This window comes from Halichoerus grypus, chromosome 3 (genome assembly GCF_964656455.1).
Source record: "Halichoerus grypus chromosome 3, mHalGry1.hap1.1, whole genome shotgun sequence".
Classification (NCBI taxonomy): Eukaryota; Metazoa; Chordata; class Mammalia; order Carnivora; family Phocidae; genus Halichoerus; species Halichoerus grypus.
The window spans coordinates 54,997,837-55,013,088 of record NC_135714.1 but is presented as its reverse complement, the minus strand read 5'-3'; the positions used below and the strand labels follow the sequence as shown (position 1 = coordinate 55,013,088).

General features: G+C 33.5%; 1 protein-coding gene across 3 annotated transcripts in view; it reads left to right on the top strand.

Moving 5' to 3' along the window:
• Positions 1–14,803, top strand: part of LOC118525389 (UDP-glucuronosyltransferase 2A2-like) — a 45,262-nt gene extending 30,459 nt beyond the window's left edge. For 2 of the 3 annotated variants that reach the window (XM_036076110.2, XM_036076108.2), the window contains 5 exons: positions 2,253–2,401; positions 4,906–5,037; positions 7,395–7,482; positions 8,726–8,945; positions 13,141–14,803. In XM_036076110.2, coding sequence (XP_035932003.2) covers positions 2,253–2,401; positions 4,906–5,037; positions 7,395–7,482; positions 8,726–8,945; positions 13,141–13,420 — 869 coding nt within the window. In that variant the 3' untranslated portion in view covers positions 13,421–14,803. The remainder of the gene's footprint in view (positions 1–2,252; positions 2,402–4,905; positions 5,038–7,394; positions 7,483–8,725; positions 8,946–13,140) is intronic. The other variant, XM_078068742.1, reaches the window with a different exon arrangement.
• Positions 14,804–15,252: the final 449 nt, after the last annotated feature.

Here is a 15,252-nt window from a genome sequence, read left to right as displayed (position 1 = left end):
AACACCTACCCTCCCCAATGTCTATCACCCAGCCACCCCATCCCTCCCTCCCCCTACCATTCCAGCAACACTTAGCATAATACCCTCTAGTTCCAACCACATTGTTGCAAATGGCAAGATTTCATTCTTTTCTGATGGCTGCATAATATTCCACTGTATATATATATATACCACATCTTCTTGATCCATTCCTCTGTTGATAGACATCCAGGCTCTTTCCATAGGTTGACTATTGTGGACATTGCTGCTATAAACATTGGGGTGCACCTACCACTTTGGATCACTACACTACAATACTTCCCTTGCCTTTGGTGATGTTTCTAGGAAGAAGTTGCTGTGGCTGAGGTTGAAGAGGTTGCTGCCTGTGTTCTCCTCTAGGATTTTGATAAATTCCTGTCTCACATTTAGGTCTTTTATCCATTTTGAGTCTATTTTTGTGTGTGGTGTAAGGAAATGGCCCAGTTCCATTCTTCTGCATGTGGCTGTCCAATTTTCCCAACACTATTTGTTGAAGAGACTTTTTTCCAATGGACATTCTTTCCTGCTTTGTCGAAGATTAGTTGGCCATAGAGTTGAGGGTCCATATCTGGGCTCTCTACTCTGTTCCATTGATCTATGTGTGTTTTTGTGCCAGTACCATACTATCTTTATTATTACAGCTTTGTAATAGAGCTTGAAGTCCAGAATTGTGATGCCACCAGCTTTGCTTTTCCTTTTCAACATTCCTCTGATTATTCAGGGTCTTTTCTGAAAGAAGAGTGATCACAACCAATACCACAGAAATACAATTATAAGAACATATTATGAGCAACTATATGCCAGCAAATTTGATAATCTGGAAGACATGGATGCATTCCTAGAGACGTATAAACTACCAAAACTGAACCAGGAAGAAATAGAAAACCTGAACAGACCCATAACCACTAAGGAAATTGAAGCAGTAATCAAAAATCTCCCAACAAACAAGAGCCCTGGGCTAGATGGCTTCCCAGGGGAATTCTACTAAACATTTAAAGAAGAAATAATACTAATTTTTCTGAGGCTGTTTCAAAGAATAGAAATGGAAGGACAACTTCCAAACTCATTTTATGAGGCCAACATTACCTTGATCCCAAAACCAGACAAAGACCCCATCATAAAAGAGAACTACAGCCCAATATCCCTGATGAACATGGATGCAGAAATTCTCACCAAATACTAGCCAGTCGGATCCAACAGTATATTAAAAGGATTATTCACCACAACCTATGGGATTTATTCCTGGGCTGCAAGGTTGATTCAACACCAGCAAATCAATCAATGTGATACAATACATTAATAAAGGAAAGAACAAGAACCATATGATCCTCTCAATAGATGCAGAAAAAGCATTTGACAAAGTACAGCATCCTTTCTTGATTAAAACTCTTTACAGTGTAGGTATAGACGGTACATACTTCAATATAAAAGCCATCTATGAAAAACCCACAGCAAATATCATTCTCAATGGGGGAAAAACTGAGAGCTTTTCCCCTAAGGTCAGGAACACGGCAGGGATGTCCACTATCACCACTGCTATTCAACACAGTACTAGAAGTCCTAGCCACAGCAATCAGACAACAGAAAGAAATAAAAGGCATCTGATCAGTAAAGAAGAAGTCAAACTCTCACTCTTTGCAGATGATATGATGCTTTATGTGGAAAACCCAAAGACTCCACCCCAAAATTGCTAGAACTCATACAGGAATTCAGTAAAGTGTCAGGATATAAAATCAATGCACAGAAATCAGTTGCATTTCTATACACCAACAACAAGACAGAAGAAAGAGAAATTAAGGAGTCGATCCCATTTACAATTGCACCCAAAACCATAAGATACCTAGGAATAAATCTAACCAAAGAGGCAAAGAATCTGTACTCAGAAAACTGTAGAATACTCATGAAAGAAATTGAGGAAGACACGGAGAAATGGAAAAACATTCCATGCTCTTGGATTGGAAGAACAAATATTGTGAAAATGTCAATGCTACTTAGAGCAATCTACACATTTAATGCAATCCTTATCAAAATAGCATCAACTTTTTTCAAAGAAATGGAATGACTAATCCTAAAATTTGTAATTTCCCCTTCCTTTTAACATCTAGATGTGATAAATAATCTAGGAGACATAGATTTATTTTTTCCTTAATAGCTTGTTAGTAAATTAGTGTAAATTGTATCCCAACAAAAATATATATAAATAACCTTCACACAGCTTTTTTCATTTTCTCCAGGAAGACCCACTACATTATGTGAGATTATGGGAAAAGCAGAAATTTGGTTAATTCGGACGTATTGGGATTTTGAATTTCCTCGTCCATACTTACCTAATTTTGAGTTTGTAGGAGGGTTGCATTGTAAACCTGCCAAACCATTACCTAAGGTAGGTCTATTACACTGGAGGATTTCTTTTGTACCTTATGAGATAATGCTGATATTTCTTTAAGGTGTACTGTCTCAATAACAGAGACATGCTGTTTGCTACTCCAAATCTATTTTACAAATCATAGGGGTCTCTTATTACTGGTATTACCTTTTTTGGACTTCACTTTGACATTATGGCTAAAGAAAGAAGTGAATCAAGTGGCATGTTAAAATTTCAGTGTGTCTACAGTTTGGGTACTGGATTGAAGCAACAGGAAGGTAGGGCCTTGGAAATTACTCAGGAGATTACTATAGTCTTCCTAACAAGCATGATGGAGTTATGAATTAGGACAGTTAACTCTGATTGTTTGAGTGATAAAGATACTTTCATGAGAACTCTCAGGTAGATTCCAGAGTTTTGTCAGTAAGAAGAAGTAAGTATTGACAGAAGACATGGAATCAGGTAGCACTTCTTGGATAATAGTGATCTTCCTGAGATAAAAAATAATTCATGGAAGAACTCTTTTGAGATGACAATGATGAATTCACTTTTGGACCTATTCACTTTAAGGAGCCAAATAAAGTTTCAGGTGAATATTTCTAGTAATCATTTGGGTAATACAAGGTCTAGGTTTTAGCAAAGAGCATTAGAAACAGATTAGGAGTCATCAAAATAAAGACGTCATAGAACTAAGAGACCCAAACCCTGAATTCCTTCTTTAAGATCATGATGCCTGTTTTTTCTGAAATGAAAAGGATACCACATTCCAGTCACCAACAAATAAATGTGGACAGCCAAAAGTGTTGGAAGAAGACAATATTGAAACATAAAAGAGAATAATAGATAAACATGATAAAAATATTGTATTTAACTATCTTTATCAACAACTATCATCAAGGGATTGAGGAGGCAGACACTCATTTGCTTGGGTTGTAGGTAAAATAGCATAATCTCTGTAGAAGATTGCAGGTTAAATAGTGTTCTCAGGAGAGTTCTTGATTTCTATTTAGGGTAAGATGCACATTTAAGTTTAAATTTTATTTTAGGATTCTGAATATGCTTTTCTTACCAGTCTAGTTATAGCTGCAGCTCTATTGAATGTTATTATAGCAAATAATAAACCAATATCTAAACAAAGGTACAGAAAGAGACAGGACATATCCTTGGCTCAGTAGATAATATCCTGTGCCACACTATTATATTCATCCTCCCATCCTCATTTTTCATATACACAATTTCACAAAATAACTCAGACATGTTTTACAAGAGGGAGAAATTATTCCATTCCAAACCCAATTACTAATACAAACATTTGGGCAATATGAACACCAATCAAAGCTTATATCTCTGATGAAAAAGTTATGCCAGTCACTGCATACACAGAAAAAAAGCAATGAAAGACAGCCAAATCAGGAATCTAAACCCAACTGCTAGATTTGTAAATTTTCATATATGTGTGTTTGTGCATGTGTGTGTTTATTCCATCACTGTCTCGTAAGGGATGAATCAAAATGGCAAAATACCAATTCCTGGGACTTCAGAGATATTCTCCTAACATTTTCTAAGCTAAAAGATAGCTTTCATTTATGACATCATCCTTTCCCTAGTAATTTTACTAGCCTTAAATTGGGAAATACATTGAGAAATAAATAAATAAATATAACTGAGAAATATAATAAATATATTGAGAAATATTGCAGGGAAGCCACAAATAAATGCACAGGGAATGCATGACACATCTCTAGAAGTTGACATTCACATAGATTATAATGCAAAAGACCGCAGTCCCAGATTTTGCAGTGCCTAACTTGCACAATTGTTAAGTGGTGACCCAGAGGATTTTATTTGTAGAGAAGTTTATATTTACCACTGTGCTAAGGTTCAAATTAAGGCATGTCAGCTACTTGTGGGAAGGTAGAGAAACACTGTCTCATAAATGTTATCATGATAAAAAAAAATAGCAGAAGTTTACCTTTTAAAATGTATTACTATATATCTCAATTCCCCCAAAAAAAAAAAATCATTTTTAGCCCTATTAATCAGGAAAAGAATAAACATGAGAAAAATACCCCAAATGCCTAACAGGGAGTTGGATTGATTTATTAATAATTTTTAGATGTAAACTGACATGGTACACATTTTAAAAGTCTAGTTAGGACCCTTTTTTGGGTTTCCTTACAAGGAATATTTCTGTTTGCAAACATCTCTGCTGGTTCATAAAATTAAGCCTTGAGGGTAAGAGTTCCATGAACCATGGGAAGAGCTGTCTCTTATTGCCCATTCTCTTTGTATAATGGTTTGGTTCTATGCCTTTATTTGTAATCACTCATTATATATTTAAGCCATAGTTTTCAGAAACATACTTCCTCTTAAAGATACTAGATGGTTCTCTTTGGCAGAAGAGAGAACGAGTCTAACGTCTCTGACACATCTCTTGACTCTGCCTATTTAGAAGAATAGATGAAATTCCCCCCACCCCGTGATCCTGCATGTTTGTAATAAAGAGAATTTTATCACTGTAGGAAATGGAAGAATTTGTCCAAAGTTCAGGTGAAGATGGTATTGTGGTGTTTTCTCTGGGATCAATGGTCAAAAACCTCAAAGATGAAAGAGCCAATCTCATTGCCTCAGCCTTTGCCCAGATTCCACAGAAGGTCAGTACAACATTGGGTCCTGGTGAAGAGTTACTTTGCCAATTGGAGAGAAAGTGTGACTAACAGTACTTTTTCTAGATCAAAGCTAAGACACTGAGCGTAACTGGTACCACCTTCAAGTAAAAATTTCTTGAAACATTAAAATGATGTATTGAGGCATATTTAATCATTTGCTTAGTAAGCCTTTGTATTACTATGGAAATACATCTTTTTATACAATCATTTATTTTCAGTGAAGTAGAGATGAAAATGTTAAGATCCTAATAACTTTTTACTATTTGAAATCATATGACCTGCATTGACTACTCCCCAAATTCTCCAGTGTGTTAGCTCCAAGGTCCAGGAAAAGAGAGATGTTATACATAGAGTAGATAGGAATTATGTTCAAGGATATACTTTATATTTTTAGGTTTAATTGATGCTGTATCAGGATCTAGTTGGTTTAGAAGTAGAAGCCTAATCTTTCTAAACTGAAATTTCTACAGTTAAAAACAGTTAAAAATCCCAATATTATTATCAAACAATATATATTTTCTGATTTATGATATTCAATTAACTTTAATTTTGTTGTCATTATAGTTCTAGATTTCTACTCTTTATATACTCCTATTTATGAAATACCCTAGAACTCTTCATATTGGTATATTAGTTAAAATATAGAAAACTTCATAAAGGTGAGCATACTAATTAGGCTTGTTAAATCTTTGAATTTTTATTTCTTAACTTTTTCGTTAAAAAGTTTGCCACCCATGGATGTGGAGAAAAAGGAACTCTCTTGCACTGTTGGGAATGCAAACTGATGTGCAGCCACTGTGGAAAACAGTATAGAGGTTCCTCAAAGAGTTAAAAATAGAGCTACCCTATGATCCGGTAATCGTGTTACTGGGCATTTACCCAAAGAATACAAAAACACTAGTGCAAAGGGATACATGAACCCCGATGTTTATAGCAGCTTTACAATAGCCAAATTATGAAAGCAGGCCAAGTGTCCATGGACAGATGAATGGGTAAAGAAGATACGCTATTATGTAAGTGATGAATCACTAAATTCTACTCCTGAAACCAATATTACACTATATGTTAACTAAAATGTAAATAAAAATTTGAAAAAAAAAGATGTGGTATACATACACAATAGAATATTTTTTCAGCCATAAAAAATAATGAAATCTTGCCATTTGCAAAGACATGAGTGGAGCTAGAGAGTATAATGCTAAGCAAAATAAATCAAAGAAAGACAAATATTATATGATTTCACTCATATGTGGAATTTAAGAAACAAAACAAATGAGCATGGGGAAAAAGAGAGAGAGAGAAACCAAGAAACAGACTCTTAATTATAGAGAACAAACTGATGGTTATCAGAGGGGAGGTGGGTGGGGGCATGGGTTAAATAGGTGATGGGGATTAAGGAGTGCACTTGTCATGATGATCAGTGAGTGAGGTATGGAATTGTTGAATAAAATAAACACTTTAAAAAATAAGTTTGCCACCTATTAATATTTAATCTGAACTTCGTCTTACAGAGCTCCCTCCACCTGCAAAAATTATGTAACAAAAGGTTAACATCCTAACAAGATACTTCATTAAAAAATGAAATAAAACAAACCTCCAGCTCTTCCTCCCTCAAAACTATAGAAAGAGAGAAAAAGAAAGAGAAAGAAAGAAAGAGAGAGAGAGAGAGAGAAAGAAAAAGAAAGAAAGAAAGAAAGAAAGAAAGAAAGAAAGGAAGGAAGGAAGAAAGAAAAAGGAAGGAAGGAAGGAAGGAAGAAAGAAAGAAAGAAAGAAAGAAAGAAAGAAAGAAAGAAAGAAAGAAAGAAAGAAAGAAAGAGGAAGGAAGGAAGGAAGAAAAGAGAGAGGGGTGGAGGGAAGGAGAGAGGGAGGAAGGAAAGAAGGAAAGACAATCATTCAGCAACCAGACAACAAAAATTTAAAGCTAATTATATTTTTGGAAAACATTACATTTGAAACATGAGAGGATGGCCTTATGACATTAGTAAATTTACACAGTATTCATGTTTATTTTAATGCTTTTTAAACCCCCATGCTCTGATTGATTAAACTAGTCTTTTCATTTTATATATCTTTACTTATAATCTCATACCTCAAAACTTTTAAATGATAAATATAAAAATGATAAAACTATACTTAATAGAGTATTAGTTCAAGCCCTTTTTGACAGGGTTGATGTAAACAGTCCTACTATATCACCATGTTTGCAAACTACCCCTTATGTCCACTCCTCTCACTATCACATAAAGTAGTGGTGGGCCACATGATTTATAAATAATTCTACAGCATTAAGATGCCTTCACTGTGTGTTTTTACTTGCAACATTAAAGCACTGTCTTCGACAGGTTTTATGGAGATACAAAGGAAAGAAACCAGCCACATTAGGAGCCAATACTCGACTCTATGATTGGATACCCCAGAATGATCTTCTTGGTAAGACTGGGGGAAAGAAAAGCTGTACAGTTGGATAATGGGCAAGTAAAGTAACTGTTTAACAGCAAATAATTCAGTAAGTATTTAATAGCTAAAAATGTCACATTTTAGGCTAAAATCAAAAACCCAAAAAACAACAAATGTTGGAGAGGATGTGGAGAAAAAGGAACTCTCTTACACTGTTGGTAGGAATGAAAACTGGTGCAGCCACTGTGGAAAACAGTATGGAGGTTCCTCAAAAAGCAAAAAATAGAACTACCCCACGATCCAGTAATCACACCACTGGGTATTTACCCAAAGAATACAAAAACACTAATTCAAAGGTATACATGTACCCCTATATTTATAGCAGCATTATTTACAATAGCCAAGATATGGAAGCAGCTCAAATGTCCATCAATTGATGAATGGATAAAGAAGAAATGGTATATATATATATATATAATGGAATATTATTCAGCCATCAAAAAGAATAAAATTGTGCCATATGCAAGAACATGGATGGAGCTAGAGAGGATAATGCTAAGAGAAATAAGTCAGAGAAAGATAAATACCATATAATTTCACTAATATGAGGAATTTAAGGAAAAACAACAACAAAAGAAAAGAGCAAAGGAAAAATAAGAGAGAGAGAGAGACAAATCAAGAAACAGACCCTTAACTATAGAGAACAAACTGATGGTCACCAGAGGGAATGTGCATGGGGGGATGGATAAAATAGGCAATGGAGATTAAGGAGAGCACTTGTGATGAGCACTGGGTGATGTATGGAAGTGTTGAATCACTATAGTGTACACCTGAAACTAATACAACACTGTATGTTAACTATACTGGAATTAAAAATAAAATTTAAAAAATAAATAAATAAAGCTAGAAAAAATAAAATGCCACATTTTACTTGCAGCTTTAAAGCAAAAATAATTTGAGAATTGGCAGTTAATTTTATACATTCAATGCTTTCTTTGATTCACAAAATAGCATTTCAGTTAAGACTCTCATCACTCTTCAAGTTTCAGTCTCAGTTCGGATATTTCCTCCTCAATAAAGTCCTTCCAGACAATGCAGAGGGAGCTAATTCCTCCTTTCCTGGGATCATAGTTTTCTGAAACAGCAATAGCCCATGTGCTCTCAGCTTTTGTAGAAAATGCTTTCTTCATTGAGCCACTCTGTAGGTTTCTCCCTATCTCCCTCTAAAATTCTGTTACCTTATTATAATGAAATCCTCACCCAATTCCCAAACTAGGTCATCCCAAAACAAAAGCTTTTATCACTCATGGTGGAACCAATGGGATCTATGAAGCTATTTATCATGGGGTTCCTATGGTGGGACTTCCTATGTTTGCTGATCAACCTGATAACATCGCTCACATGAAGGCCAAAGGAGCAGCTGTGGAGGTGAACATAAACACAATGACCAGTGAAGATCTGCTCAATGCCTTGAGAACAGTCATTAATGAACCTTCGTAAGTACTACTGTTTTAAAAGGCTTACCATTGATTATGCTACCCATCATACTTGGAAATGTTCAATGTCTCCTGACTTTGTTAACGGGTTTATTTTCAAATAACAACTATAACATGACCAATATGAAAATGCCTTTATTATTTCATTTCCCTAACATTGAAGTAATTTGCTGAAATTGGGAAAAAATACTATTACTTCAAATATTTTATCAATGCTTTTTTCAAAATCAATCATTTTAATGATCACATAAGTTCTCTGACATTTTTTGAACAATCTGCTTGTTCGTATAGACACACATATATATGCCTATTTAAGTATTATAAGTAAGTACAAAATTGGAAGTGATAATTCACTTTATCATTCAAAAAGAGCCATCATTAACACTGACTATATATCATTCATCAGTATATGCATATACACAGAGAGGAGAGATACTAAGTAGGTAATAATTTTACAAATACTGGTTATTACTATGTGTGAACAAAATTTTGAATTTTATCTGATTTAGCTAAAGATTAATTGAAATGAATCTATAAGCTATATTTAACTTTAAGTATATATCATTATATCTTATTTTTTCTCTGAAAAATCTCATCAAGGTTAAGAATTAATATATGAATACAGTTTTAAGTTTTCATTTTTATGTATTTTTGATTTTGGCAACAGTTGAACTCCTGCTATAGAAATAATCTCATCTCAAAAAAAATAGAAGTAATCTCATCTCTAATATGTATTACTTAAGATTTTAATTTGTCAATATTTATGCCACTAATTTTCCTCAAATTTAGTCTTTTTGCTGCATCTTAAAGGAATCAATATTTGCCATTAATTCTGAGATTCTTTATTCCAAAATATTTTGGATTCATTCTTAACTGAATATACTATATGAAATTTTCTTTCAATAAAGATTCATGGATATTAAATTTCCTGAGATCGTTTAGCAATATTTGCTGATTACCTTGATAGAAGAATGATATCTCACCTCTCTGAATATAAGATGTTTAGCTCTCTCTTTTCTTCAGAATTGTGTAAATATGACTCATGGTCTCCTGGCTTTAAATCCTTCTATAGGAATTTGAGGCCTGTCTGATCATTTTTGTTTGTTTCTTTTTCAGTTTGGAAAAAAATCATTTTTTAAAAAAATTCAGAAACCTAATTAACGATGTATCTTGATAAATTATTTTCTACATTTTCCCTGGGTTATAATATGTCCTTTCAATACTGTTAATCTAGATTAAAAATTATTTTTCTTCTCAGAAATTATCTTTTTGTTATTTATTAGAATGTTAGTTCCACTTTTTATCTGTATTTCAGGGACATCAAACTTCAGCATTCTCTATGTTAAAATATTTTTGTTTTCCTTCTCTATCATTTTCTAAGTGTCCTAATCATCTTCTACTTTTCTTAATTCACTGGGATTCCCTCAATCCATAAATTAGTAAGTTTACTTTTTTGCCATTAGAAAATTACAGTTTCTAAGTTATACCCTCCTTTCTCTGTTCACATTTCTGACAGCTGTTACTTTCCTCTCTTTTCTTTTCTTTTCTTTTTATTATGATATGTTAATCACCACACATTACATCATTAGTTTAAATGGGGGAGAAAAAAAAAGAAGGTAAAAATTCTAGTTCTCAGCTGACATATGACACAGATCTGAATATTTTATAGAGAAGTCATAAAAATGTACAGAATTACTAAGCATGCAACTCTGTGAAATGTAATCTAATAAATGTCTTATCAAAGCAAAAAGAAAAAAAAGAAAATTACAGTTTCTAATTTCATTATTAATCCTTTAAGAGGTATTTTTGCCAATTTATTTCAACAGCTCACCTATACCCTTTATCACCACTTTTTGTTTTATAACTTAATTTTTTGTCTTTTATTCATAACCCTTGCATTCTTATTTTACTTCAACTCTCCTCTTTTTTGAACTATGTATTATGCTTACTTACATTCTAAGTCCATCATTTTTATGGTTCCCCCCCATATTGTATAAGTTGTTATCAAGGCATATTTTTCATCTAGCTTTCTCAGTATTTACTCGGAATTTGTATAAGTGCCTTATATTTAAATTCGTTTCCAGGTTATCTCAGACTCAATTATTTTTATTCAGAGGCAAAACTCAAAGGATGGTTAAAACATTCCATTTGTATTACTGAAACCTGAAATTCAGGAGGTAGATGAGAAGGTCAACTCAAATGCAATTTTGTGCAGCTTTTTTTGGTGGATCTAGTCTATGTAAAACCATCTATTCTAAGCCCTAGTTGCAGGTTTTTTTACACAAAGGGGTCAATGTATTGCTCCCCAAAAGGGAATGTTTGCCTTGAATCCAACCTAAAAAGCCAGTGCTAGTGGTCCATTTCCCCCTCTCACACACATTCCCATCAAATGACTCTTATTATGATGCATGTTTAAGTCATAATTTTCAAAATATTATAGATATCATCAATTCAGGAGCTGGAGCTGGTGTTAAGAGCTTCAGGAAGGCTGACTATGATCTTCTGTTTCTCATAAATGATGATCTCGATGTCTAATGCATTAAACTATTACTGAGTTGTTATTGCTGATAATTTGGTTCATTTTACTAAATAAGAGTAAGTTCTGTAATTTTTTAGAACTCTACCTTATTTCATGGAATACCATTAAATTTTATTATTGATTTGAAAACTACTGATGCAAAAGACAGAAACATAAGTACTCTTAGGATTTTCCAAGAAAATACCTAAAATTATTTATTTTAAAATTTCTTAATATTAACTGTAAACCTAATTCTAACTCAGAAATCATCTGGGAACAATAGAGTTTAGTATAGAGTGCATATATGGATGTATTTGTGTTCCATTTATTACTTCTTAAAGGAATTAAGGAACACAAAAGATTACACTTAAATACATAAACCATAGTAATTTTAATTACTTATAATATTTTAAGATAACCGTCATATAACATTAGTGTACAATAAGATGTTAAATAATCATTTTAAATATGAGCATAGATCTTTCTTGTCTCATTTATAGGAAAGTGTACTTTATTTTTATTTGGATTCACAAGTACAAGTTTATCTAGTATATATGTATTTCAGATTTTAAATCTCTATCTATAAATGGAGAAAACCTTGGGCAAAAATATGATTTGGAAAGATAAGCTTTTATTGTCACTGTAGTTTGCCTGAAATATTTTAGGACAAACTACATGAAATTACTGCTTTAACCCTACCTATATTTCAATCCAATTGAAAGAGTAGGACTATTCTTTCTCATTGCACACAAAAAAGAACACAAGTAAATTATCCCCTCCTACTGGATCTAGCATACCATGTTCACTGGTGAATGATGATCACATTTCTTCTTCTCCAATCCCAGAAATGTCTAACTCACACCAGGGCATCTCTTCACAAATCACTTACCTTCCAATATCTTCATGTTTCCAAGTTGCAACTATTATTTATAACACAAAACCAAAAGGAAATATACTAATTCTGGCTCGTCAACTAAGAAATGTCAAGTGAAGATAAAACCTGCCTTTCAAATACATACCTATACCCATTACTGTTTGAGACATTAGAGTTAACTCCATATAACCATTGCTACTTTGATGCTTATTGATTGGGAGCTCTAGTTCTAGCAAGATATTTCCATTTATCTTAAAAATTCAAAGTCTATATCCTTGCCATTTCCAAAATTACCCTAGTATCTTTACCAATCTTGATATTGCCAATATAGACACTGTCCCTTGCATCACAAAGACACAGTGTGTGCAATGGAGAAGTTATCACAGTGCCAAGATCTTAGACACTGCAGAAATGGTTTACTAATGTCAATTATCAGCTTCTTGTCTGTAATCATGAAGTAGCCAGAGATTAAAGACCATGCTTGGGTTATTTGCTGTCTTGGTTTTTGAACAATTGTGGAAACTATACACAATATCATAATTCCTCCTTGGAAAAATTAGGTCATACATCTGCAACAAACATTCCATTTTTTTTATGTCTGCATTTCACCACATTCTGTTAAGAACATATTTCTTCTACATCCTCCCTTCACAATTCTTAAGATGCTATGCAACCAACAAAGTTCACGTCTCAGCAAGACTCAATGTACCTATGGCCTTTGGCTTACATAACATATAGCATGTATCACATCTTACCAGTAATGAAAACAAAAATTCTCTAATTTCTAAATTTTTGCCTACCAGTTATAAAGAGAATGCTATGAGGTTATCAAAGATTCACCATGATCAACCTGTGAAGCCCCTGGATCGAGCAGTCTTCTGGATCGAGTTTGTCATGCGCCACAAAGGAGCCAAGCACCTGAGGCCAGCTGCCCACAACCTCACCTGGTTCCAGTACCACTCTTTGGATGTGATTGGGTTCCTGCTGGCCTGTGTGGCAACTGCTATATTCTTGGTCACAAAATGTTGTTTGTTCTCTTGTCGAAAATTTGGTAAAACAGGAAAGAAGAAAAAGAGGGAATAGATCTAAGTTTGGCAAAGGCCTTAATGGGCAATCCTGTTCATTCTAGCCACAGTGACCTTAATGAAAACAGATTATCTCCATCCTGTTTTCAAAATTCCCATTCCTCTACCTTAGCCTAGAGATAAAGCCTAGAATTCAACATGATCATTAATTAGTGAACATGTCCCAGTCTTCCTTTGTCTTTTCCCAGGTGCCTTTACCCTCTTCTTCTCATTTTCCTGTGACAGGGACACTAATGATTTTATGTATCTTCTATTCAAAATATCATTATTTTTCATTATGCTTAACCTTAAGAATATGCTGACTAACAATATGCTGAATCCTGAGGAGCACACAACATGTGAGTTGAATGTGATGGATGTAGGGAATATAGAAGAATAAAATTCACAAGTTCCCCTAGAATATACAAATCAAGGAATCACCATAGAAGATTAGTATGCTGTAAGAAGCATAATGATTTCTTTTTTCATGAAAAATAAGCCCTTCTGCTTGTCCAAAGTTATTGGGGTCAGAGCCTAAATTGATAACAATGGTTATAGTGTATCATACTAGGGAAGGTCTACAAATTCCCATTCAATCTATAGGTAATTATGGCCTGTGTTCCTGCCTGCAATCAACTAGCCCTCTTGTGTGCCTTTTAATGCAAGGGTCTGGGGACTGCCTTCAAACAAAAGATATTAATTGAGTCATTATTTTTTCTCAGGGACAGAGAATGTCAGCAATATGTTAAAGGTGGCCAGATCATTTATAGAGAAAATAATTAAGAAATATAGAAAAAATTTTATGACATTTTTAATTAACAGTATATTGGTAACATTAAAGTTAAATGTCAATTTATTATATTGAAAAATCAGTAATGCCCATAATCTGTAATCTTTCTTTATAATCAAAGGTTTAGTTTTCTAGCAAAAACAGATATTTACTTGGAATGTAAGATCATTGTATTATTTTTCGGTCTGTATCTTTTACAAATTTAAATTTATCAATTAAGTATTATGCCAAGGATATAAGTAAGATATTAGTAGATCTGCTTGACTAAGGGTATGTTTTAGTAAATATTTATCATGGAAAGCACTAATTAAAATTCATAATGAATCAGCTCTGCATTAATTTAACAAGTAAAGACTGCACTTTCTTTACCCCTTATAAACTTAATGATATATTCTAATTAAAGTTTTAATTTCAGTATTTCATATATAATTGAGTTGATGAATGACATCCTTTGGCTTACTGAAAATTTTGAAATTCATATTCATTTTAACATGGCATATTGAAAACTACCTCCAATTTAAAAATAACTGCATGATATATAAGAATATGTATTTCTTTTTTTAATGTGTACATTACCAAAAATGCAAATAAATTCTTAAATTTTTTTGTGAAGGCTAAAAATTTATTTGTTAAATGTTAACATTTTTAAAAGGTGATTCATGTTGATATATTTTGACTTTTACAATTTGATCATGGCCTGAGAAAAGCTGTTTATGTTTGCTCTGTGCCTACTTTATTTTCTGCTATTGGAATACAGCAAATGGCTTAAGATCCAATGAGAGGTGGGCTAGCGATTCATGGTGTTGAGCACCACCAAGTTCAGGCACCCATTTGGTTTCTGAGACTGGCTGCCCACAACACAGAGATTTGTTTCTGCACAGAGATAGTCCCTGCTCACCGGTTTTCTCCCCTCCTGCTGATTATCTGCAGGTTTCTTCCTTTGCCTGAATAACACCAGAAGGCAGCTGGCAAAAATTCCTCGGTGATACCAACTGCATTAGTCAGTCTAACTGCAGCATATATTTGGGTAATAAACAAACAAATAAACAAATAAAAATAAC